Source organism: Aulonocara stuartgranti (genome assembly GCF_965226115.1).
Source record: "Aulonocara stuartgranti genome assembly, chromosome: 4".
NCBI classification, from domain to species: Eukaryota; Metazoa; Chordata; class Actinopteri; order Cichliformes; family Cichlidae; genus Aulonocara; species Aulonocara stuartgranti.
The window spans coordinates 13,396,050-13,422,932 of record NC_138942.1 but is presented as its reverse complement, the minus strand read 5'-3'; the positions used below and the strand labels follow the sequence as shown (position 1 = coordinate 13,422,932).

Below are 26,883 nucleotides of genomic sequence, written 5' to 3'. Positions count from 1 at the left end.
GGCTTTTGCAAAATTTCAATGACACTTAATGTTAAATAAGATCAGAAAAGTTAGATTAATTCATAAATAAATACATAATTACATACTTGGTTAAAATAAAGACAGCCCTTGGCCAACTTTAGCTGTTGTACCTTTTACAGTTTATTACTTCATCAACTTAAAGAATCATTTTTGGAAGCAATATTGTATAATATCTTTAATAGGCTTCTTTCCTCCCTCATGCATATTGGAAAAAGAAATTTAATCTATTTATCTCTCTCTCTATATGTATATATATCTGTCCACAACAAAACAAGAGGATATTCTGATATACTTCAGATGATGATGCTTAGATGAAAGGCTGTATGTTGCTGTATGTTAGTTAAATCATGCACCTGCAGAAAGAGGTATATCTGTACAATGCGGGAACATTTCTAACCCATTTGTCATCTCTAATTTAGCAGAGGTGGAGTGGGTGAATCAAAGGAGGCAAGTAATGAGCGCCCACAGTAGCCAGTACGGTAACCGTGGTTACATGTGGTGCATTAATGTATGTAATCTATTACTGTGTCTGTGACAAGGACACATAGCATGCTAATTAAAGAAACCTTTCATTGTGCTTCCCTTAGACACAGGTCATGTCTCATTAAAGATGGTCTCAGTGCATGGGGAGCCATTCATTACTGGAGGAAAAAAAAAGTGGATAGATGGGATACCTGTATGCATAGACTTTCCACAATGAGCAATTCTGACAGCATGAATAGCCAATAGAAAACATTCCTTCTCGCACTGAAAATTAAGAGTTGATATATTAACAACAAACCAAAAGACATCATTACTTTGGAAAGCATAAAACATTTGGTGACCAGAAGCAAAAAAAAAAAAAGAAAGACAACTGTTGAAAAATCAATAAATTTTATTTATGAAATGAGAGGATATTCACAAAAGAATCATTGCCACATTAATATCATGTACATTACTAAATATATAATATAGAAAAAATATAAAATTGAACAAAAATAAACCACATCTTCAAAAGGCTTTCATTTCTGCCATGCCAGTTTAAAAATTAAAATAAAAGAAAAACAACAACTGAGTTTAGTCCTGGGACAATGATTTAAATAAATCAATCCCAACAGGATGCTAGAAACCCACCTGGATGTTTGGTGCAGAGGGACACTCATGCAGCAATATCTGAATGGTAGTGCACAGGCAGAAAAAACTATCTGCTCTTTAGTGGCTCCAGTAATAATTGCAGTCCAAGCCTATTTTTTATTTTTTAAACCTAAAAGGCTGCACCGCAACTCTGTCTGGACAGAAACAACTAGCTGTCCCCCAAATGCACCATCCCCTGTACAATAAAGGAAAGAAAGAAAAAAAACAAAAAACAAAAAAAACTGAGAAAATAAGACATCTGGAAGGCTGTAGAGCTAATGGGTGTTATTACTGTTTGGATTTCTCTTTGTGGTCACGAGATAAAAAGGTAACATACTGGATCACTTTTCCATGGTCACAAAACACTAAAATTATCTTTACTTCGTCTGAGCTCAACTCACAATAATCAAAGTACTCTTGTGTTTTTGTTAGTCAGCTTTGTCCACTCAATTTTATACCAACCAGCCTCTATTGTCATTATTATAAGAAAAAATAATAATACAGACAAATAAGAGCATTCCCACTGTCCCTTTTGATCGTTATTATATTCATTTGGAAATGGCTTCATCCAGTTGTTATTTAAAACAGTAACATTATAATTACATGCACCTTATTATAGATGATTCAGTCTGCATTAAGGGCTGAGTGGTCGACCAATCTTATCAGATAACTTTCACAAAACTTGCAATACAGAGGTATATTATTTTAGGTCTAATTGGAATTAACTACCTTACCCTAGCTCCCATGTTGGCCAGGAGGCTATTCTCGTGGTTTTCATGTCATTTCCCTGCCTCTCCAGTACTTATCACGTTCCACAAATAGACTTAAACGCCATTGAATTGGACTACAGTTAAAGATGTTGGTTCTTGTCCTGATCTGCACGTCTGCTGAGCTTTGCATTATGAAACATGTACAATTTCTGCGTCTGCTGCAGATTCTGGCTGAAGTGACCTTTCAGCTTACAGCTGATTTCGTACCGAGCCAGAAAAGAGCCTTCTTGGGATAACAGACTCACTGAAGGCAGCTGAAAGTTTCCCAGCTAGCAGAAAAAAGGTGGGGCTAGCTGGTTAGCAGTGCCTTGGCTTTCAAACTAAAATAACAAGGTACTGAATTGAGAAAAAAAAAAGAAAAAAAAGTAAAAGCAAAAGCACTGGTCCATCTTTTTATTTATTTTTTTTTAATTCAGTATCTTGTTATTATTAACATGAACTAACAAAAAGTGTGATTCAAGTGATCCACACATGGTAAATTTCAAAATCAGAAGTAAATTAAACTACATGAAAATGAACACAAGAATGCAATGGCACTGAAAATATTTTACCAGTCAAACTGTTGGAAATTCTCTGTAGTGGAGTGTTATCAATCCTTCAAAAATGTGACCTTCTCCGTGACCCAACTCTAACACGTTTGATTGAGATGCATTTACAAAACAGTAAATCAGGTATTTAAATAATTAAGGGTTGAAAAGATCTTGTCCTTTGCCAAGTTAACAGCCATGGTTTCTACAGCCCCCCATAAAGTAGTCCCTGTCTGATTATGAAAGCAAATGAGCAGTCCAAGACAAGTGCAAATCCTCCCTGAGACTGGTCTATGTACTTACACAGACATCTGATTCAGCATTTTACAACCCCCATTCCCCTACTAGAAGCCTAAAGCAGTCACACTGACCAGCCTAAAATTGTGTATGGTGGCACCTTGACAGCTTGCTTTGTTTTCACACAACATTTAAGACAAAATACATGGATTCATCATCATCTTCTAGTCACAATAAGGCTCATAGAGAAGCACGTAAACCAGACTGGTCGGAAAATAAGTGGATCAAAAGAATGGTTGTTGATCACAGTTATTATTGCTAAAATGATTATCATTATGATTTATTTTAATGATGAACCATCCTCAGACACATGACCAGATGCTGGTCTCCATCCACACATCTATAGAGCTGTGACATACCACAGTGGAGATGGGTGGGGAAGAGATGTGTGAAGTGACTCAGCATGTGATCCTCATACTCATCTCAGGGCTTCAATCCTCTGGCGACAGACAGAGGGACGTTATGTCGTCATGTGTCTCTCAGGTGACCTCGGTTTTGAAGGCTCTGGAAGTGGGCATCCTTCAGGATGCGGTTGATATGCAGGTAGGACACTGGGTTTGTGGGCTCAAAAGAATTGCCCACACTAAGCGGACTGCAGGGGCCCTGAGCACACTGACTGACGCAGCTCCCAGCTGCACGTTCAGGACTGCTGATGCTGCTGCTGCTCTCACTGTTGGATGACTGAAATGCAGATATTACATTACCATTAGAATGTTAGAATCCAGGGTCTGCACATCAACGTGGAATTTAATATCATACAAAGTGAAACAGATACTACCGTAATTGTCGGGCTATAAGCCGCTACTTTTTGCACAAGCTTTGAACCCTGCGGCTTTTAGTCAGGTGCGGCTTTTCTATGGATTGTCTCTGATTTTTGTGATATCGTAAGACGATTTGTTTTGTTTGTTCCGCTGTTGTACGGCACTACGTTGCCTGGCGGAAGGATCGGGGTTCAAGAGTGGTATGTTGGTCACATGTCCATCCGCCAGGCAACATAGTGCCGTACAAGTAGCGCGAAAAACAAACTTCAAAGTAGCGCTACGCGTTCAGCGGGAGTCGTGGATGACGAGCGGCGATAAACTTGCGAAAAGCAAGTTGTGCTCAACTCCACCGGTGGATTCTGACAGCGTGGAAAAGTGTGAAAACATCCACGATCACCAACGGATTTTGAAGGGCTGGACTGCTGCATGATGAAGAGGAGGACACCGCCACGGCCCTTCAGAGGGTGTTCGACTCCGACACTGACACTGACAATGAGGATTTCTTTGGTTTTGAAAGTGACAACAAAGGAAAGAAGCTGAGAGTGGATGACGAAGCCATCCTGATCCTGTTCGTATCCGACACTGGAGAAGAGGACTTTGGTGGTTTTAGAGCGCAGGAAGATGGTGGTGAATGACTGACTTTTCTTCTTGTTAAAGCCGTGTCACTGCACCTGAGCCTAAAAGGTAGTCCGAATCTATTTTTCTGGTGTGCTGTAGGTTATTGTTATGTAATACATTTGTTACTCATTTATGAAGCACAGCACATGTGCAAATATGTACCCATAACTTGTTTTTCAAAATATTAATAAAAGGGGTGTGTCTCCAAACAGCCATCTCTTTCCTGACAATTCCCTTTGTGCATATTCTCTTACATATGATGAGTCAACATTGAAACACCTGCGGCTTTTGGTCAGGTGCGGCTAATGTATGTACAAAACAGGATTTTCCCCTGATTTTAGCTTGTGCGGCTAATATTCAGGTGTGCTTTGTAGTCCGGGAAATACGGTACTTTAAATCTGCATCTAGTAAAATTCAAAGCTCCTGACTAAAAATAAAATTAAATACTACAAAGTTAAAATACCACATGTACACAGACTAATACAGGAAAACAGAGGGATATTTCAAACTAAGGAACAAGCAGTCATGATTTTACAACAGTTTCATCTGCACAGTGACATTATGGGTGCAAGTAAGTGTACTTGTTTTCTTTTATTGCAGATTTGGAAAACTGACATGTTTCAGGTCAAACCAATTTTAGCATTAGACAAAGATAACCTGAATGAACACAAAATGCATGTTTTAAATGATCTTAAATCTTAATATCTTTAATTGAAAGTTTTGGAAAATAAGGTTTGAGTTTCATTAGTACCAGCATAAAATTTAATTTGTACATCAACATCATATCCATCTATTCTCTACTGCTTATCTTTTTTTCAGGGTTGCAGGGGTGCTGGAGCCTATGCCAGCTGTTATAGGGCAAGAGGCAGGGTGCACCCTGGACAGGTTGCCAGTCCGTCGCAGGGCTAACACACACACACACACACACACACACACACACACACACACACACACACACACACACACACACACACATCTATGGGCAATTTAGAGGTTCCAATTAACATATCCCTATTAACTGCATGTCTTTGGGCTGTGGGAGGAAGCCGGAGTACCCGGAGAGAACCCACACAAACACAGGGAGAACATGCAGACTCCACACAGAAAGACCCCGGCCTGATAGTGGAATTGAACCCAGGACATTCTTGCTGTGACGGAACAGTGCCAACCACTGTGCTGCCAACATTACATTAAAAGTCAAATATGGTAGGTAACGTTTAAGGGAGAAAGTCTGTTGATCAGTTTGTGCCATGAAGCTCAAACACACTAGTCAATGCAGTAGGACTTTTATCTAAAAACACACAAGCAAGTCCACCTTTGAATGGCTCAAGAAAACAAAAAAATGGACAGCTTTGGACTGACCTAGTCAAATTCTAGACTCAAATCAGATTCGGATGCTTTGGGTTTCTCCTGAACTCGAAAAGTGCTCAAAAACCTAGAGAGTGTAGCTGAATTAAAACAATTCTGTAAAAAAGAAAGGGCAAAAATTCATTTACAGTAATGTGAAGGACTCGTAGCCAGTTATCAAAAGCTAGACTGCAGTTCTTGGGTCAAAGGATGGCACAAGTAGTTATTAGGTTTACTTGTTCACATAGGGCCAGGTAGGTTTGGATAGCTTTTTCCCCTTAATAAATGAAACCATCATTTAAAAACTGCACTTTGTATTCACACCAGTCATCTTTGTGTAATATCAAAATTTTCTTAATGACATGCAAAAAATGAGAAATGCTTATTCTGCATTTCTATTCAGGTTTCTGTGAGTATCATGTTACCTTCCCTCTATAGTTTCTAAATGAACTGAATAACATGCTTAATGCAAGTTTCAGTTAACGCTTGTACCTCAGAGTCCCAGGCATCACGCCCTGGCTCAGGAGAGATGGGATGTGCTCTGGTCTGCCTTTTGGCTTGGGGCACCAGGTGGCCATTCTCCTCATCACCACCACTGTGCTGCCGTTTCCTGTTCAGGTAGAAAGCCAAAATAGGTAAAGATTAATTTGGCCTCACCAACTTATTAAAAACAAGTGTAAGCAACATATGAGACCTAACTCCTCAGTTAACTGTAGAGTAGACGAATTTAAAAGCAATGACTTATCCCTGCTACAGTGTATACATGACGATTATTATGCAAAGTCACTGCAAGCTGCCATTGTTATATTCAAGACCAGCTAGCTCGGTATATTCTCAACGGTACTTCGAAGACACCATAGACCTACAGCACTACAGTTGTTAAAGTAATACAGTTGCTGTGACCAGTTACGGTTGCTGGAACCATGCTTATTTTGTTAGCATATTCAATATTTTACGTGGGTCCTGCAACAAAGGCCACGGAAACGTCGAGCCAACTCTCGTTCAATCACTACTCAATCTACTCAAATGGAGTTATATTGTAAGCTCACCTGCTTTCAGTCAACATATGATAACACTTGAGCAACCTAAATGAGATTCTTCTTTTTATTTTCTTCTGAGCAGACAGGAGGAGCCGGTTGGCTGTCGTTATTTGCTGGTTAACGGAGCTCGTTTCCTGTCTGTCGACGGCCTGTTAGTTTAGCTAACTTTGCCTGATTAGCTAATTACGCTCAATAACAATGCGATACGGTTTTCCATTTCAGTCACAGTGCCAAAGACATCAGTTAAAGTGATAAACCACACAAAAAAATCAACGTGGCGCTAATTGACAACAAAAAAAGATCAGGCGTTGACGAGCTAGGTAGTTAACAAGCCTGTCCTAAAGCGCTTTATCATAGGTTCAAAGCTAATGCTAACGTCACCGCAAGCTAACGGGAATCCTCTTATCATATGTTAGCTAACTACAGCACGCAGTACAATTTTTACTCCCTTTCGGAACTATTGCGCTCTTAAATCGAAATAAAATTACTAGCGTTCAAACTCAACCTAGCCAACGATACTTGCAACTGATAACACGCACAACCAACCGCAACTGTTGTGTTTACATGGCACCGCGCCTGCGCAAAGACCAATTATGGTGCCTTTAAAGACCAATAGGAAAAAACGAACCCTAACTCACATGGCTTTGTTTTTTTGGGAGAACAAAGCATATATATACCAATATAGACGTGAAGGTTAATAACAAGGGCAACAGAAATAAGCAACAGAAAATAAAGCTAACTTGTGTAATGCATGCTTTTCCTTTTTCATAAGTAAAAATATGAGGTGGCTTGGGACCGAAAGGAAGAACGCCTAAAGGTAACAGTATTCTAGCAATTATAGTGTGAAATTTGTACATTCGCTTTAGAAGCAAGTTTTTGGTTCGATGTCAGTCAAATGCACAAATCTCTTGCGTCTTGTTCCCGGATTCTGTGGTAACCGAAAGTAACAAAGCATTCAGAGACTTACGTTCTACACAAGAACTGACTTTAAACAGCACATTAACCCTGGAAATGTACTGATCAAGTCAACCCCATTTATACCACATTAATTTCCCCATAGGATGTCGCCATTTGCAAACACATTTATTGTCATAATGTTTGTCTTGAGGGCTGAGACTATTAAATAGAAACAAGTCAACAAAGCAGTAAGCTGAAGTCTATTTCCACATATACCTTCTTATGGATATTTTATACTGAAGAGTAGACGTGCAGATTAGGTTGCCATGTATTATATTGTATTTTCTGTTGTATGGCAGATAGAAGGCTTAAAACAAAATATCCACTCTGAAGTAAGTGGCTGGCACATTTTCAACCCGGAAGTTGCAGTCTGTAGTGCAGCCTGCTTGCCCAGTCAGCCAATAGAGTGAAAAATTGTCTCCGCCAATGACTCGAGCGAAGGACGAAGGTGAGATTATCAGGGATTGTCAGTAGCGGCGGTCCTTCTGTGTATAAAGGCAAATAACCGCAATGGGCAGCACCGACTCTAAATTGAACTTCAGGAAGGCAGTGATCCAGCTCACGACCAAAACACAGGTGGGTTATGAGCAGTTTATATATATATTCTATCCAACTAAATAAATCGTTAAAAGACAGAGCCAGTGGGCGCACCGAAGAGCATCGTCGACGAGATGAAGGGATAACGCTTGCGACGCAGGAGCAAAAGAAAATATATATAAATAAAAATAAACTAATCTCGTGTTGCATGCAGCCTTTTCGGGTCACGTCTGTTTATTATTTTGCAGATTATAAATATTTATCACCTGAATGTAACGCGGCAAACAGGCCTGTGTCGTATTTTTATTAAACTGGATTAAATTGTCACAGAATCTGTTTTGTGAGTCACCGTAATTTGTTTTTGTTTGTTTGTTTGTTTTTTGCTTGTTTGGTTTTTCAATGCTGTACGCGTTCAGTTCAGATGATTATACATTATGGCGTACAGCAAAATCAAAGGTGATGACGTAGGTCTGGACTACGTTTGCAGATGCGGCAGGTGGACTGTGCCGTCAGTGTCACAGATACTGTTTGCGCTGCTGCTAGAACAACCAATTGTGTTGACATTGCCATGAGCTCTGATTATGTATAAATAAAGGATAAGCGTGTACATCTTTGTATGAAGGTAAAGGTCTCAGATGCGATTTTAATGCTGTGCAGCGCAAGATCAAGGCTGTTGTAAATAAAATAAAATAAAATAAGACGTCTGGCCGAGGTTAAATGCTCAGCTTTGCTTCAAAGGGAACTGAAATGTGCACATATTTTTCTCCAGCCAGTGGAAGCCACAGACGATGCCTTCTGGGATCAGTTCTGGGCAGACACCACCACCACGGTCCAGGATGTTTTCGCACTGGTGCCAGCTGCAGAGATAAGAGCTGTTCGAGAGGAGTCCCCCTCAAATTTAGCGACCCTTTGTTATAAAGTAAGCATTAAATAAACTCTCGGCGCATTTTGTGTTACATAATGGAATGCTGTTGTTTGGAAACTGTGCTTTATTTTGACTGCAGAGCCCTGCACAGGCTCTTAGATGTCTGAATAAATGAGTCAGCTCCCCTTCCTTTTCCCGTTGCTTCCCGTCTCTAGCCACCAGCTTCCGTTTTGAAGCTGCCTGTCAGAAACAAACACAGTGGGGCTCACAGCATAATTAAATGAAGAGGTGGGGATGAGAGCCCTTGAAAGCTGAGCAGGTTCAAAGGGGTTCTTGCTTATTTTTAGCTTGCTTATCTGCAGCGTGTATTTGATTAAATTTAGATAATAAATCACCAAGTAAATTTTTGTTTTTGGTCCAAAAATTGCAGATACAGAGATTAAGTATGCTTGTCTGTTTGTTGGTAAGACTGCTGGTGCTTAACATGGTGCCATGTTTCCTAACAAACAAATGAGCATGACTCTTGATAACTGCTATAATATCTTTATGTCCTCAAACTAAAAGTTGATTGGAAATTATTATAATCATAGATTAAAATCTATGATTATGGATGGATAGCTGTTTTCCTCATGGTGACATTCTGGTTTGGAAAGAATTCAGTGTTAAAATAATTATATTATTTCAAAAAAATGTTATAAAACACTATAGATCCTTGATGTGTGGTGAGGTGTGCTGTGTGGGTCATGCTTCATTAACTAAACAAGTTCTAGCACCAGTGTAGCTGAAGCATATTCACTGTTTTTAAATTTAATTAAAACACAATATCAAACTGAATTAAATGATCAGTGCCATATATCAGTACAGAAGATGTAGATACTAGATATTATGTTCCATACTAAATATAATCACCCACTTACAATGTTTCTGGATTCTTCAGGCCGTGGAGAAGCTTGTCCAGGGAGCAGAGTCTGGTTGTCCCTCTGAGAAAGAAAAGCAGGTAGTCCTGAATTGCTGTCGCATCCTGACCCGCATCCTTCCCTACATCTTTGAGGACCAGGACTGGAGAGGATTTTTCTGGTCCACAGTGCCTGGTGCTGGGCGGGCTGGGGTGAGTTGGCATGGGAAAAGGAAGATCAGTTTGTCACAGATTAACATTGTGTATCCATGGTTGTATGGAAGAAAATCGAGGCACACACTGGAGAGGTCACCAGTCTATCACAGTGCTCACAAGGCTGGATCAGGAGTTAAGAAAATAGATAGCTAGATAAAAATATTCATAAATATACTCATCACATTCAGCGGGTTTTTAAATCACTTGTAACACTAAATACTGCTTTTGTTTGTTTCTAAAAAAATATGACAGAGTGTCAACAAGCTTCTCGGAAGCTTTCTTATTTTACTTATATAAAGATGGATTCACCTAATAAATTAGTTGCAATGTTCCCTCTAAGCTGAGCGCGTGAGCAATCGCATACTGCTGACACGGTCTCCCCACACAGAAAATCACACACACAAAAAGAAAAAAAATCCAGCCTGAATTGGAATTAAAGTAAATACATGTATTTATTTTATTTCGCTGATTTTCTGTGCGCGGAGACTGTGTCAGCAGTGCGCGATTGCTCATGCACTCAGCTTATAGGGAACAGTGGTTATAAGCCCTGTGCTTTCCCAAGTGGGAATGCTTTATTCCAGTGAACCTAAATTCCCTCATTCCAGATATAAAAAGGTGTATTCTCTTCCTTTTCTTTAAAAAAATGTAAATATTTTTGAAGGATTCCACTTTTTCCACATTTTTTCAGACAGACGAGCTGGATGATGATGAAGGAGCTCGACCACTGGCCGAGTCGCTGCTCCTGGCTATCGCTGACCTCCTCTTCTGCCCTGACTTCACTGTGCATAGTCACAAGAGGGGCCCTGTGAGTAACAGCTGTCCTTCTGACACGGTACAGTCCAGTGTCATTAATTTGTCATCCTACCTCCATCCAGCAAAAGAAGTTACTGCTGACAGAATAGTGCAGCACAAACATTTATTCCTTGACCTTAGTCTCTAACATTGTTCCAGACGTTAGACATATTTCTTCAAGCACTGTTTCCTTCTTCCTGATCAAAGATTTCCCAACTAACCTGCCACTCAAGTTTGACCGAAGCACCGAGCTAGGTTCTGGTGGCTGATACTTTCTCAGCAACAAAGGAAGAATTCTCCATGAGTATGAAAAGAATGTTGCTCAGTCTGTAACTTTGAACTCCCCATTGCTGTTCATGTAATCATTTCAGTGCTAAGGTAGATGTCAGAAAAGTCTGTTATGGCAACTAAAGTGAAATTATCTTTTATATAAAAAGTGACAGCAACAGCAAATTATACCTACCCACAATCTGGATGGCAATGGCAGAATATTAGAATTCATATACCAGAAATCAGGTTTCATAAGCTATTTCTTACCAGGAGTTAACAATGTTTGACAATGTCAATCTTCCCATTATCTACAATTGAGTCTAAGTCACTGAATAAATTACTTTGCAAATCTAAGACCAGGAAATGTAGCTATAAAGCTATTTGACTGGATTTTTTTTGTGTGTGTGTACGTCTGTGTGTGTGACTTTATCCAGGACTCAGTAGAGAGCATGCAGTCTATAGACAGCTGTGAATACATTTGGGAGGCAGGGGTGGGATTTGCACAGTCGCCCCCTCTAAACTACATCCATGATCTGAATAGGTGAGTTGGCCTCAAGTGTGTAAAATCTCATGTGTGGTAAAAGCTAAAATGTAATCTTATTTTTGTGTGTGTGATTTACTTTTCTTTTTTCTTTTTTGTCTTTTCTGTCTTTTCAATCTCCATCCTTCAGGACAGAACTGTTGAGATTATTACTGACCTGCTTCTCCGAGGCCATGTACCTCCCTCCTTCATCAGACAACACTATCCTCAATCCTTGGGTGACATTTTTCTGCTCAACAGAAAACAGGTAATGGAAAATAAAAGCACATGCACACATACAGCAATGATTTAAAAAAAAAAAAAAAGAAAGAAGGAGAAGTACACAAATTTTAAAATCCAATTCTAAAGTTTTACTCACAGGACACGATAAAAAAAAAAAAGGCCCTTAGCACATCTCAAAATGAGGTAAATACAACCTCAGATGAACTATGGCATATGACAGCATGTCATTTATCACTTAACACAACTTAAACCAGACTACAGAAGCGGTGTGTGACAAAACCAAGTACATCCTTACTGGTTCCATGGGAATTAAGAGCAGCCAGGTGCTGCTAACCAAATATACGTCATTAACTGATCATCAGCAAGTGCGACAACTTCTAAAAAAACAGATATTTTGGCAGTGGGAGGTTTATAAGGCAGTTTCAATTGTTTTTCAGCGAGAGACATTATTCACAAGTGGAAAATATTGCAAGACAGCTACCAGTATCTTCAGGAGTGGGCATCCCAGCAAATTTACCCAAAGGTCAGACAGCACAGTGCTCACAGAAAGTGCAAAAAACCCAAGCTGCATGTCAGACTCAAAAAGAAAAAAGTTAATGTTTTTTCAAAGCGATAAGAAAAACACAAGCATCTTCTCTCTAAAAAGAATGGCTTAGATGTGAAAAGTTGCATCTGAAAACACCAGTGTCTTTTATGCAAACAAGACCAAAGCAGAAATGTTTGGTCATCATGCAAAGCACCACATTTAGAGAGAACCAAACAAGGCATATCAGCACAAACACCTCATACCAATTATAAAAGGTGATGATTTATGCTTGTTTTCTTGGGCACTTTGCAGTCACTGAGCTGACCCTGAACTTTTCTGTATACCAAATTATTCTAGAGTCAAATGTGGGGCCTTCTGTCTGATATCTAAAGTTTGGCTGAAACTGGGTTATGCATGTAAAGAAGAGTCCATAATGATGGAAAAGACTGATAAAGTCATAGAGAAAACAAGTAGTTCTAGTTATTGCTGATAAAGGCAGTTCTTCAAGCTACTGAATGGTGCATTTTCTTCAATTTCATATCAGTTTTTAAATAAATAAAGATAAAGTGTAATATGTCATGCTGTTGTTCATCTTAGGGTGACACAGTAAGGACTAGAAAATGTTTTAATAATTTCCTGATATGTAAACCTTAGAACTGACAGAAGGTTTTGACTATTTACCATGACACACACACACACACACACACACACACACACACACACACACACACACACACACACACACACACACAAATGTAGTGATGTACGCAAAAGGAGCCAAATGCAGACTATAGAGGCCAATCTTGCTAAATAATAATGACTTTTCTTCTAGTGGAGTATAAGTCAATACAAATAAAAAGCAGAAAATCGACCACTGAAACCAAGGAACCATAACAAACAGATCGGACTGAACAGGCTGAGAACACAGACGGCCTGGCAAAGGACAAAGGAAGATAGTGATTATAAATACACAGAGGGGTTATTGGTGCAGTGAGGAGGAACCTGGGACACACAGCTGAACTAAATCAGAATAATAAGTAAAATTAAAACATGACACTAGGAGACAAATGACAGAATAAAGCAGGAAATAACAAGACAGAAAAACACCTACCACAGAGGCTAAGAGCTGACAGCAGGATACAAAGAACACAGAGGGGGTAAAAGAAACCGAAGACTTAAGGAACTAAATATTAACAAACTACCATGAGAAGAAATCAAATACTTGTTCAGAAACCAAAAAAGCCTGAGAGTATAAACATAAAGAAACCAACCAAGAATAAGTGCTGAAAGTAAAATAATACAACACTCAAACTCAGTCACAAAACCCCCCCAGTGTTCGTGACATAAACCTTGCTATATCACCATGGTGATGTGTCATGGTTCAGTTATCTCTTAGATGTAAATAAAATTGCAAAAAATAAAAGATGGATTGCATGACATTTAGTGACATTGTCACCATCTTTGTTTGTCCCTAGACATGCTCTGCCTCTATTCACGTCTCTCCTGAATGTGGTGTGCGCTTATGACCCGGTGGGTTATGGCATCCCGTACAACCACCTGCTCTTCTCTGACTACCGGGAGCAGCTGGTGGAGCAGGCGGTACAGATCCTCATTGTGACACTGGAGCATGATGGAGGGATTCCCCACCCCCCTGCCTCTCCATCCAGCATAGAGGAACAAGAGGTAACTTCAAGACTGTGACGAAGACACTTGATGGCTTTATTGCATTTAATTAATGTTATTCAAATCTTTCTGAATTTGTTCGGCTCAGTCTACAGGACCAGAAAACCTGTTTGTGAATTATTTGTCAAGGATTCACAGAGAGGAGGTATGCATATCAGTGTTTCTTAAAAATCCTCCAATGTCATTACTTTAAAGACTGTATTGTGAAAATCTGTATCTTTGTGGTCTCCCAATGGTAGGACTTTGATTTTGTACTGAAAGGCCTGGCTCGTCTGCTGACCAACCCTTTGACCCAGACTTACCTGCCTAACTCCACCAAGAAGATCCAGTTCCACCAGGAGCTTCTGGTGCTTTTCTGGAAACTTTGCGACTTCAATAAGGTTAGAACAAAGATAAAGGCTTCTTTGGGGAGGCGATGCATTAAAAGGTGCTTTCATTTGACGTCACAATCTACTTTGTGTTCCCACTGCAGAAGTTCCTGTTCTTTGTCCTGAAGAGCAGCGATGTGTTAGATATCCTGGTTCCTATACTCTATTACTTGAATGACGCGAGAGCAGACCAGTGTGAGTCTCCTCAGTTGCTTCACTGCACACGACAAACCTCTACTAGAAGCATGCATTTAACAATTTCTGGTGTGATTTGTCTTTTCTGCAGCACGTGTTGGACTTATGCACATTGGTGTGTTCATTTTGCTGTTGCTGAGTGGTGAGAGAAACTTTGGCGTGCGCTTGAATAAGCCCTATTCTCTCCATGTGCCTATGGACATCCCGGTGTTCACAGGGACTCATGCTGACCTCCTTATAGTGGTAAGACACACCTGCTGCTGTGCTGAAATGGGAGTTTTCTTGATAGCTAACTAATTCAAATACAGTGAAGTTTTACAGCTGTGGCTCTGTTTGGTTTCTAGGTGTTTCACAAGATAATCACAACAGGCCACCAGCGTCTCCAGCCTCTCTTTGACTGCCTACTAACCATCATTGTAAATGGTAAATACGCATTTGATTTCAGATTTTGTTTTCAACATAACCACGCCATGACAATTAGTTGTTACAGTTTTTATTTCACACCCTTTTAATACTCCTGCTTATCCTTCAGTTTCCCCTTACTTGAAGAGCCTGTCAATGGTAGCAGCTAATAAACTGCTCCACCTGCTGGAGGCCTTTTCCACCACCTGGTTCCTGTTCTCTGCAGCTCAGAACCATCACCTGGTTTTTTTCCTTCTCGAGGCTTTCAACAACATTATCCAGTACCAGTTTGATGGTAAGAGAAAGCTGGAGACATTCAAGGCATAGATAGATAGATAGATAGATAGATAGATATCTAGTTCTTTTGTTGTGAGATACATTATTTTCACAAGTGTCCATGTTTCTCTCCCCAGGAAACTGCAACCTGGTTTATGCCATAATTCGCAAGCGTAATGTGTTCCATCAGCTGGCTAACCTGCCCTCTGACCCCAGTTCCATCCAGAAGGCTTTGCAAAGGAAGAAGAAGTCGCCCGACGTCATTTCCCGCACCAGCTCCCAAGAGACTGTATCCATGGAGGGCTCACACCCTGCAGTGCCAGCGGAGCCCGGTACACTAAAGGCCAGCCTGGTTGCTATGCCAGGTAATGACTCTACGTGTTGTTTGTACGGTAATGTTGTAATTTCAAAACAATCTATTCACTGTGTGGTAGTCACAGCGCACATAACATATATCTTCGCCGGACACATTTTTCCTTCAGAAGTCTTTTCATTTTTCATGGCACAGATTCAAAAACGGTGAGGAAAACATTTCTCTGAGATTTTGATCCATATTGACATGACACCACACAGTTACTGCACATTTATGGGCTGTAAATTCATGATGAGAATCTCCTGTTCCACCACATTGCAAAGGTGCTCTATAGGTCTACGATCTGGTGACTGTGGAGGCCATTCAAATACAGTCAACTCATTATCTTCTTCAAAAAACAGACATAATTTGAGATTCGTCACGTGGAGCGTTATCCTGCTGGAAGCAACAATTAGGAGATTGGTACACTGGTCATAAAGGGACTGATATGGTCATTAACAATACTCAAGTCCTCTGTGGGGTTTAAATAATACTCAGTTGGTAATAAGGGGCCCAAAATGTGCCAAGCGTTTATGTTGTTCACACCAAATTTTGTCTCTACTATCCGACTGAGACTTTGAGACTTAGCAGACCTGGAAGAGTTTTTCCACCAGCCCGTGTGAACTGTAGCTTCAGTTTCCTGTTCTTAGCTGACAGGGGTGGCACCTGGTGTGCTTTTTGTCGCTGTAGCCTATCTGCTTCAAGGTTCAATATTTTGTGTGTTCAGAGATGCTCTTCTGTGTATCTTGATTATAAGAAGTGGAATTACTGTTGTCTTCCTATAAGCTGAAAGCGGTCTGGCCATCCTCTTCTGACATCAACAAGACATTTCACCCAGAGAACTGCTGCTCATTCCATATTTTCTTATTTTTAGACCATTCTCTGTAAATCTTACTCAGACCAACGCATCTGGTACCAACAACCATTTCATGTTCAGTCACTTAAACTACCCTTCTTCCCCATTCTGATGCTCGGTTGGAATTTCAGCAGGCTGCTTTGACCATGTCTACATGCCTAGATACATTGAGTTGCTGCCATGTTATTAGCTCATTAGATGCAAGCTGCTGAACATCTATAACTAATAAAGTGTCATGTATTTCATGTACATATGCACATCATGCACATGAAAATGACTGCCTTAGAACTAGCAGATTGAATTCATATGTCTTTAATTTAGTCTCTATGCATTTTTTAGTTACAACACAAAATTAGTTGGTGTTGCATTTAATTTTTTGGTAAGACTATAAAAGTAAAGTAATGTCGCCAGACACATCTGTAACGTATTCACTAATGTCCTGTGATTTATGATGCTGGTTTCCTGTAGGCATTGATAAACTGACAGAGAAGTCCCAAGTATCAGAGGATGGCACCATGGTGTCAGTTCCAAAGACAGACTCCCCAAACGCTGTCCACCCAGACCAAAGTGCAGTCACTGGGACCAGCGACACGGAGTCTAACTCAGGCAGGGACAATGAAGTAAGTGCCTTTTTATGGGGTGTATTGGTTTGCTCCAGTGGAAAGAGGATATTTCTAAATGCATTTATTCACACTATTAGGATGTTTTCTACACTGAAGCAGAAATGGAGAGAAGACGTTTGTCAAGTGCATCGTCAACGTCCTTTTGGGCTCCCACACCAGACTGGGTTTGCTTTCAGCCTCTCATTCAGTTTTTGTTAGATGTTGGATATTTAGAGGAATGAGAAGTCAATTTAGATTTGCTCGCTTTTATCCCAGGTCCTCTCTTGGAAATGTAAGCTACCCCTGCAGACCATCATGAGACTTCTACAGGTGCTGGTGCCTCAGGTGGAGAAAATCTGCATCGACAAGTATGCAAACACTTCGCTTAGCTTTGATCGGACTGCAAAAAGCATATTCTAACTGTTTTGATATATTACTAAAAATGCTGTAAACGTCTACTGTGTCTTTCATTGCAGAGGTCTAACAGATGAATCAGAGATCCTAAAGTTTCTACAGCATGGCACATTAGTGGGCCTGCTGCCGGTTCCTCACCCCATCCTCATTAGGAAATATCAGGCCAATGCAGGCACTGCCATGTGGTTTCGCACCTACATGTGGGGCGTCGTTTATTTGCGGTGAGTTAGAAATTTTAGACGAGAATTATGGACACTGATATCCTCAAAAGCAAATTAAAACGAATCCATTATTTTCTTTTTTTCTGTTTCAGCAATGTTGATCCTCCGATCTGGTATGACACTGACGTCCGACTATTTGAGATCCAGAGGATGTAGACTGTCAATGAAAATGAATCTAGGGTTCTTCATCCCTTCAGTATCTGCTGGTTTTGTGGGAAACCTCATTGTGTTGAAACTATCCTTGTGAACCTGTTGCTTGCTTCTGACACCACCAAACTAGACAGGGGAGTCATTCAGATGAGTGGAGTAGAAATTTCTCTCTATATTAAGATAGAAAGTGTTTGAATTATCACTAGTGTCCATAAACAACTGTGTTTGTACATTTCTTCAAACCTTAAGACCGCAGAATGTTTGTCAAAGCACTGAGATGACTGGAGTGTTTGGTAAGGGCTGAGGCAAATTTTAGCAGTATAAAAGTGAAAGAGGGAACATTGTTTAACTTTCAAAGACGTGTAACATATCCTGTATAGCTCAAAGTTATCATTCCAATATTATTTGTTGTACTTGAAATGCTTTAAAGTGAACTTGCACCTTTTTGAGTTGTCGTTTGTGGTTGAAGTTTATGTGATTATATTTTGAGACAGATTGTATGTTTTTATGTATATGACAAGGTTTCATTTTTGAGAAATGCTTATAATGTTCTATGCTGAAATTGTATTTTCCTTAAAGTGTCCTGAAAAAAAAATATATCTAATATATAATATGTATCTGCAAATTCTGCATTGGTCACATTATGTATGACAGTGCTGTAAAGCAAATCTGAAATTTCAGGTGTGTAAACAGTTCATAAAGTAGCAGCAGTTCTGCACAAAGTCCAATTCTGCCATCTGTAAAAGCGCCACCTTCACATGTTAACCACTAGGTGGCATCATGCTCCTGTTCGTCACTTAATCTGCAAAAGGTTTATTATATGAACACATTTGCATCGCCACATATCAAATCCCTGCACTGAATCCTTCTACAGGGAAAACTGAAAACACGAAGACATTTTTTAAATTTATTTATTAAAGGTAGTTAAATAACATGTTAAATGTTTTGATACATAAAATTGTTCACCTAAATCAAAATAATGATTACGAGATTAGTCAATCTCTTAGATAAACTTCAAAGAGACTGGCCACAGCGTGCATGCGATAGAAGATTCCAAAAGGAAGTCCAATATTCACAATTGCGTTCCACATTGTGTAATTGTAAAAGTATATCTCAGCGGAGTGGTCGAACTGGGGACGAGCCCCAAATGCAGGCATGATCCATAGCTGTCAATATAGAAAAAGGGAATTAGACACATTTTGACAGGAAACACTGGTTGTTACAACTGTAGATAGTCCAATAAGCACAAATACAACTTACAATTATGTTTGCCAGGAGCAAAAAGGCACACACTTCCCTCAGAACTCTCCTTTTCCAACTTGGCTTTTTAGAAATTGAGTATCTTGATATTTGACCCTCCACGTCATTGGCCATTTCAGCATGATCTTGAAAAGCACGGGCATTTGCCGGCATTACATTGATGGGCTCCCGATGGAGGCCTTCAATGATGAAATAGTTCTGCAGGCCAATCTCAACCACCAATACCACAGCCCAGGCCAGGTTGAGCACATTTAGGTAACCCTGGGCTCCCATCGCCACTGTAGCCACAAGGCTGAAATAGCTAATGATGAATTGCCCCAAAGAGGATGCCACCAGTAGCCCCACGTCCAGGCTGCGAGTGGGGTTTTTGTCTGATACATATTCCCTGCGGTCCAGTCTGTAAATAATGCAGCCAATCATAGTGGAGAGGGACATCAAGCTAACAATCACTATGTTCATAATGAAATGAATCAGCAGGGCCTTATTTCGTTTATCCTTGTCTTCTTTGAGTATGTTAATCTTGTACAGTACAAATGTAACAAGTCCTGCCACCACCAGGAGCAGTCCTGCTACAGGCCCTACGAAAACATCTTTCACATAGAAGTTAAATTTGTAGTGCTTGTGATGTTCAACAATTCTGCCCACGTTTTTCCACATTATGTAGGTCATGGCAGAAGCAAAGAGGCTGTATTCTATGTTGAAGGGGTACAGGTAGTAGAAGGCCTCTTTGAAGGTCTCACATGCCATATGACTGCATGTGCACTTCTTGGCACCGTAGTTGGCTGGAACAGAAAGAGCAACCATCAGTTATTTTCCTTGTAAACACTGACCTTCATCTAAAAACAGGAAGCTACGGCTCAATACCTCTGTACAACTTGTGTGAGACACTTATATTCAGATGAGTTATCTCAGTTTGGTGAATTGACTCCTCAGTCACTGCTGCCATCCACACCACCAGGTTAGTTGAAAGTGTAAGAGTAAGCCCACATCTGAAAGGGAAAAAAGATAAGGAATGTTATATACTCTGAAATGAGTGAATGGAGGTGATGAAATGTTTAAAAGAATCTACCGTGTTAAGCTGGTGTGTAGCTGCACGCAGTCCCTTGAATGAAACCACAGGAAGTAGGTCTAAAAGAGACAACTTTTTAAAGTTTTGCCAGTGCAGCATGCAAGAGCGCGTATATTCTTACAATTTTCATAACATGCAACAACCTGGAAAAATAAAAACACAGCTTGCACAATGGGGTAGGCTACTTTAACAGGAGAATCACAGTGAAGGTAGCCCACATAAGTGGCGATCTTGAAGATGTCCATGAGGAAACTAAGGAGGCCAAACAGCACAAGCCCAGCTGCAACATATAAAAAAATAAAAAATTAGGGGTTTAAGCTGAAACGAGCAATCAGAAACAGAGCCAGAAAGCACTGCTCGGACTTCTCACCCTTGAGCCACACAGGCCCAGCATGGCGATCTTTAAATAAGACTGCACGATCCTTTCGGGAGGTGACGACCATGTAAAACAGCATCCACAACATAGTAAGGACGAGGAGGGTGATGAGGAAGATTTGCCGGTGCACTGGTGTTATGGCCACAACATTGAAGGCGCTGCTGCTGACCAGAGCACAGCCAAGCATCAGGATGTTGATGCAAATTATCCCAGACAGGAGCCATTCACCACCTTGGGGGGTCCTTTCTTTAACTACTTCCACATCGTGTCCACTTTCACTAGCACCATCCACAGTGGGAGGATGGGGAGGACTGGGCAAATGCTGGATGCTGTCCACTTGTGTCACAGTTCCACCATTTGATGGATGAGCCGTCATAACAACGTTTGGCATTTTCCTACAAAAGATCATGTGCTTTAGCTTAAGTGAAGCTGTAATGATCCCATATCTTTACAGGTTAACCGCTGAGAAATACAAGATTTTATTATGAGCCTACTAAAGAAAATAAGCGGGGAAGGACTATAAAAGCGCACTCAAGAGTACTAAAACACCACATGAGTCTTTTATTATGGAAAACAACGATATTTCAGCTTTAGCTACAGGATTAATATTATTTACATCCACCACTATTTTAAATGTGATTGTCCAAAAAAGAGAGAGAGAAAGCGAGAGAAAAGAAAGACAGAAAGAAAAGTGAATCTTTGAAAACTGATCTACAGCGTTCGTGTTGGACTTTCAAACTAGTGTCAAGATGCCAGAGGGTGCATGTTGCTTTCGGGTTAAAGTTTATCTAAACTGAACACTGAGTTGGAAAACAAGGCATAGCCTAAGTGGATCAGCGCTCTAGTCTGCGCAGGTCAGATTGCACAGAAAGCCTCCGCAGTGCTCACGTAAACGACTAAAAACAGGTGCAGTTAGTTTTGGCTGATTGTTTAATCTCTCACCGCACCCAAAGGAGACTTACACCACATATTTTGGTGTTTTTCCCCAATCGTCACTTGTGCTGGTCAGGTCCGGTTTCGTATTTGGTCGTTATTCCATAAACAACGGACTCTACTAGCTCGTGACACTGGCGCACGTCAGGAACTGCCTGAAGGGAAATCCAAGTGCGACGGGTACTTGAGTCTGTTTACTATGCAGATTCTTGCAGCTTCCAAGAAGGAGCTATTTTGGTCGTGCGACTGTAAGTGTAGTCCTGTTGACCTTAGACATTTGAAAATTCAAGAAGTAAACTTGATGGCTTTCCTTCGAATGCAAAATAAACAATGTAAATGATATGGACTTTGATGCATTCATATTAAGCATCTGAATGGATTTATGTGCATATAAATGCTCATTACTCACTGAAAATGAATTAGATGATGGTTGATCATTAAGGTGCGTATCTGATGCTGGTAGCAGTCAAATTAATTATGTTTGACACACACACACACACACACATTATATATATATATATATATATATATATATATATATATATATATATATATATATATATATATATATATTGTTAAGGTTCAAAATTGAGGAGGGAGAGTACAAACCACCCTTGGTCCAGAAGCTCTTGGTCAAACAATGATTTTAATGACTACACACGTGTGGGAAGACACTCTGTACGCAGACAGCAAGTGATCTTCGACTTAATCAAAGCATAAACAGATATTTTATAGCATCAGGGTTTGATTTACTGACGCCCCTTCATGCGTCACAGATACATTTTATACATAGATCAGATCAACACCACAATGACTTTTAACCCAGAAGATCATCTTCTATTTTCATGGCCGGCACTTCCTTTCTACCTTTCAGTTCCTCTTTCTTGCCGAGACGACAAGGACGGTTCCTCTTTTACCGAGACATGACTAATCTCTCTCTCCTCTAAATAAATCTAACTCATGTGTGTGTGTCACGACCTCACATGCTCTCTGTGTCACCTCTTCACCTGTTGCACTTCTGACCTTTCACTAGACCAGAGGCTCACTGAGACTATGTGTATGTCTTCTACTAAATAAATGTTTTAACCAAGAACCTCTACTAAAACCTTAATATGAAATGACCTGATATATAAGTGTTTTGTAAGCATGTATTGCAATTCCTTCTATGTTCTAGTTTTCCCTCAGCATGTATCACCTGAACAGTCACGTCAGTGAAGCTTAAGACCTTTAAAGAACCTGAACATCAACTCAAATAAGCACAGATATGCATTGTGTACACAATAGTTATAACTGCATCTGAAATACAAAATTAACATCATCATAAACATCTTAAGGCCATCTTAAAGCTATCTGTTACATTGTTAAAGCAATGATCATACTGCAGATTATATTATTAATGCAATGGTAATAATGATGATTATTTAACAATAGCAGTAAAATAATTTCCCTGCTCCACAATATATATATATATATATATATATATATATATATATATATTTAGACCAGAAGCTAAATTATTGCATCGATCAGAGAATTAGCATTACTGACGAAGCAGAATTATCACCACATTTGATTGCATTGGACTTAATGTAATTCAGTGAGTATACAAATAGCAGTGTCAGTGGCAATAGCAGCAATATAAACCTAAATAATTCATTTCTACTTTAGTTCTAAGCAGAAATGCATTGAAGGGAAAATGCAGTGATAAGGATGTTTTGGTATTACCAATAAAACCGGTCTGTTGTAGCAGAAAATGTAAATGTTTTACCTGCTTGAGCAGGCTGATTTGGTTTAGTGCCCTTAGTAAGCTGTGTGCACTCGTGTTAGTCACAAGATTTGAAACAAAGGTCACGCAATATTCTTTTAGGCTGTCACAATTACCCAGGATGCTGAAAATACCAGACATGCTCTTGCTCTTCTGTCTCGTTGGGGTAGCAAATGCCCTATATAAACAGTGGATTCCTGATACAAACTATGAGAATAAGACCAACTGGGACAAAGGCGATATTCCTTGTGGCAATGACATAGTTCAGTTTTCGGCTCAAAGAAAAGTGTCTGTGTTTGTGGAGACCACTCATGCTGTGCTGGAGATGAGGTTGCCAGTTGATGGGGAGTTCATCCTGAATTCAGGAGCTGGATTTTATGCTGTCACTGGGCAGGACCCAGGCTGTGGAACGGGTGTCACGACCGAGTTTAAAGATTCAGAGTCATTTCAGTGGTACGATCCAACTCTATGGCAGGCAGCTGCAACTCTGAATGACCTAGAGCAAGGAAACTTCCTATTCTCTGTCCACGAGGAGAGCGTCCCCTGCCATTACGATGATGTTGTTTTTAAAGCCCTCTCCTCCTTCAGAGTGGACACCAGCTCTAGTCATTCTAGCATCACTGTCAAATCTGTGTCTGTGCTGGGGGATACATTTACTACCCAGTCTGAGTTCTCCCAGTATCTCAGCTCAAGTTTGGGCAAACTGCAGTTTCATGGATCCTCTGCTGTTGCTGTCGGAAACCCAGCCTGTGAGGATCCCTCTGGTTGTGACTGTGGGAATTCTGTACACCATCAGCAGATCTGTAGCACAGTAACGTGTGACTCTCCAAACTGTAAGAACCCTCTTCGCCCAACAGGACACTGTTGTGATGTGTGTGGTGCCATTGTTACCCTCCTTTTTGATGACGGTTTTAACCTTCAGACTTACAGGGAACGAATCCGTCACCTTTTTCTTGCCCTGCCACAATACCAGTCCATTCAGCTGGGGATGTCCAAAGTCTTAAAGCCACAGCGGCTGATGGGGATAATCAGTCTTGGTACGTTATCTGAAATCCAGATAGTAATACTGGATGGAGAGCAGGGAATACAGTCAGCAGCTTTGGCCCAGGACATAATGAAGGATGCTCGTTCTCATGGCTCTAATTTGGGAATCTCCGGAGTTGAAGTTCAGACCTCTTCTGAGGAAACTGGAGATAGTGCAGGGTTGGCAGTTGGAGTTGTTTTTGGAGTTTTACTGCTGATTACACTCATTATCTTGGGTGTCTTGATTCATAAAGGGGTTGTTCAAATGCCAACACTGAACAGATTCAAAAATAGAAACAACATACCAGATCTCGGTGGACCTCTCGACCATGGGTTTGATAATCCTATGTTTGACCAGCCCACTATGATGCCTGACATTCCTAGTCTATATGGGACTGGAGTTAGTAATTCAATCTCGATGACTCAGACAGCTGTACACTTTGTAAACCCAGTTTATGATGAGAGTGAAACAGATTTTACTGCCTAAAGATGAACATATGTTAGCATTTAATGACAGTACTTTTGTTTCAAATTGAATGATTTTAAATCCCACAAATTAAAGTATATAGTTGTATACAGTTTTATTACCACTGAACAATGTAAATAACCTAGGCGACAGGCACTAAATCTTCGAATAACCAAATAAATCTGTAACGCAAATAAAAGAATTGCTGGCAGACAATTGTGTGTTTTCCTCTTCATTCGCATCACATTTAAGAGCAATAAAGTTTCAAAAAGCTGCAGTAAATCCTTAACACTTCATGTGCTGCATAGTTTTCTCCATGGTGCGCATTTACTACCACTATTCAATTTAAAATTCTATGTTATCTATTGTGGGGGTTAAAAAGCTCTTTATACAATATCTTTACAAAGCTTGTTATGTAACATCAATAAATAGTCATAATAGACCATTTCTTTTCTTTTACAAGCTCACAGTGGAGGCAGCTCATAATCTGTTAGCATATACATCATTCTGCATTGACCAGAGCAAAGGTTCAGTGAAGTCGGCCATGAATTTATGGAGCAGCTTGACAGGACCAGTAACATTATGAAATGAAACTGAGCCTTGGTGATAGGCAACATATTAACCAATCCTGCTAATATCAGTAGTTTCCAAGATGGGCTCCACACCAGTATGCCAGGCAGAAAAACATCCGCTGTTCTTTCCCACGCACCAGGAAAAATTGTTCCCGGTGATGCAGCTGCTACTTTACTCTCCCTTTCGATCGATACTCTTCTCACTCAGCTCTGCTTCAATATAGTGTTTTCCCAAGTAAAGGCTCTGTAAATTCATGGCTTGGCATGAGTATTCAAAGTCGGGATGTTCCGGGTATCTGTGCTGCCATGGGCTGATGTTGGTCAGGTGTCTCGGTCAAAGGTCAAACTTCTGGAGTCTTAAAAAAAAGGGGGAAATAGACAATGTGGAAATAAAAATAAGATATGACAAGCGGTGGGTGGGTGATGTATTGAAGGGTTATTTGCATTTTAAAAAGTCCTCTCCGGTGTCAGGGTTAGGCAGGGTAGAAAGATGAGGGACTGGCACGGATGATTTAGTACCATTAATTTGATATAGAGGTTTTTCTCATGATTGTTTACACTATATTGAATTTCAGCTCTGTGTGGCAGTACTACAGCAGTGCTCTGAGCTAAATGCTAATGTTAGCATGCAAAATTTGCACACAACACAAAGTAAACTGTGTTTGTTTTATGCTTAATCCAGAAACAATAAACCACTTTATTTTTCGACATCGTGCTTGGAAAATGTAAACTAAAGAAAAAAAAAAGGGTCATTAACGTCACCCTAAGAAAAACACGAACGCCTGCGATGTAAGACTTTTCATTCAAAGGAAAAAATATGAAACTTGCAGTGTTGCTGAATAAATTCATTATCAAAGTAGTCATCATAGTCTGGATCAGATACTGTAGACACAGAAGACACTGATACACACCAAGTGTCATCCCTAGTGTCATGAATGTAACCCCCCCCCCAAAAAAATACAAAAACAAAGCAAAAAACACGCTGTAACAATTCGTATGAGGCCTTTTCCAGTATTAGGCGTGGAACCACCTTGAAAACGACTGTTATTACCAGGATTGGTTTATATCTTGACTTTCACCGAGGCTCAAATAACCAAATATGACGTGTGGAACAAAACCCATGTTGTGAGTGAAACTCACCACTTTTGCAAATCATGCTCAGCTTTCCACTGCAGGAGGAAAAAAATAGGGAAAAAAAATCAGGTTGTACAGTTCCTGTGTAATATCTGTTACTATTTGGGTGTAAAAAGATTCGATGATCCATGCAGTTCATGTTCACATTAGGTAGACATACAGCGGTCATTCCTTTTTTCCACTCTGAGTACCCTTGTAAACAAGCCAATTTAATTTAATTAAATTATATTTGAATATGAAAGGACTTTATATTGCAAGGTAAGACCTTTATGGAAATTGTTATTTTCATAAAAAGAAAATAGCAATTTGATTGTGAGTGGCAGTGGGAACAAAAAACAAACCAAAAACCCTTATACAGAAGAATCCTCTGTACAAACCAGGGTCAGGAGGGTCACCTTCTGCTTTGACTGCTTTAGGTGATGGGATAGTAAAGAGAAAAGATCAAAGAGAG

The 26,883-nt window shown here is 40.1% G+C and overlaps 4 protein-coding genes across 4 annotated transcripts; 2 read left to right on the top strand and 2 right to left on the bottom strand.

The window, feature by feature from the left end:
• Positions 1-877: 877 nt before the first annotated feature.
• LOC309705366 (protein VCF1) lies at positions 878-7,094 on the bottom strand. Its single transcript, XM_082531143.1, has 3 exons — positions 6,504-7,094; positions 5,947-6,064; positions 878-3,409 (listed from the first exon to the last, which is right to left on the bottom strand). Exons 1-3 carry the CDS (start codon positions 6,518-6,520, stop codon positions 3,197-3,199), a joined length of 348 nt encoding a protein of 115 aa, XP_082387269.1. The 5' UTR covers positions 6,521-7,094; the 3' UTR covers positions 878-3,196.
• A 500-nt stretch (positions 7,095-7,594) lies between these two features.
• Positions 7,595-18,593, top strand: hid1a (HID1 domain containing a). Its single transcript, XM_082531142.1, has 19 exons — positions 7,595-8,027; positions 8,758-8,907; positions 9,791-9,961; positions 10,653-10,769; positions 11,461-11,567; positions 11,698-11,814; positions 13,791-13,998; positions 14,087-14,143; positions 14,238-14,378; positions 14,471-14,561; positions 14,653-14,804; positions 14,906-14,984; positions 15,094-15,258; positions 15,377-15,604; positions 16,916-17,067; positions 17,148-17,234; positions 17,326-17,417; positions 17,526-17,684; positions 17,777-18,593. The coding sequence occupies exons 1-19, from the start codon at positions 7,962-7,964 to the stop codon at positions 17,838-17,840; spliced, it is 2,403 nt and encodes an 800-aa protein (XP_082387268.1). The 5' UTR covers positions 7,595-7,961; the 3' UTR covers positions 17,841-18,593.
• Positions 18,594-18,798: 205 nt separating this feature from the next.
• On the bottom strand, positions 18,799-21,633 carry LOC309705940 (proton channel OTOP2-like). The gene is made up of 7 exons (XM_082532027.1): positions 21,502-21,633; positions 20,534-20,934; positions 20,349-20,443; positions 20,164-20,222; positions 19,959-20,083; positions 19,095-19,876; positions 18,799-19,000 (listed from the first exon to the last, which is right to left on the bottom strand). The coding sequence occupies exons 2-7, from the start codon at positions 20,928-20,930 to the stop codon at positions 18,830-18,832; spliced, it is 1,629 nt and encodes a 542-aa protein (XP_082388153.1). The 5' UTR covers positions 20,931-20,934; positions 21,502-21,633; the 3' UTR covers positions 18,799-18,829.
• Positions 21,634-23,343: 1,710 nt separating this feature from the next.
• amn (amnion associated transmembrane protein) lies at positions 23,344-24,747 on the top strand (the record flags this gene model as incomplete). The annotated part of the gene is made up of 1 exon (XM_082530806.1): positions 23,344-24,747. The coding sequence occupies exon 1, from the start codon at positions 23,359-23,361 to the stop codon at positions 24,745-24,747; it is 1,389 nt and encodes a 462-aa protein (XP_082386932.1). The 5' UTR covers positions 23,344-23,358.
• Between the last annotated feature and the right edge of the window lie 2,136 nt (positions 24,748-26,883).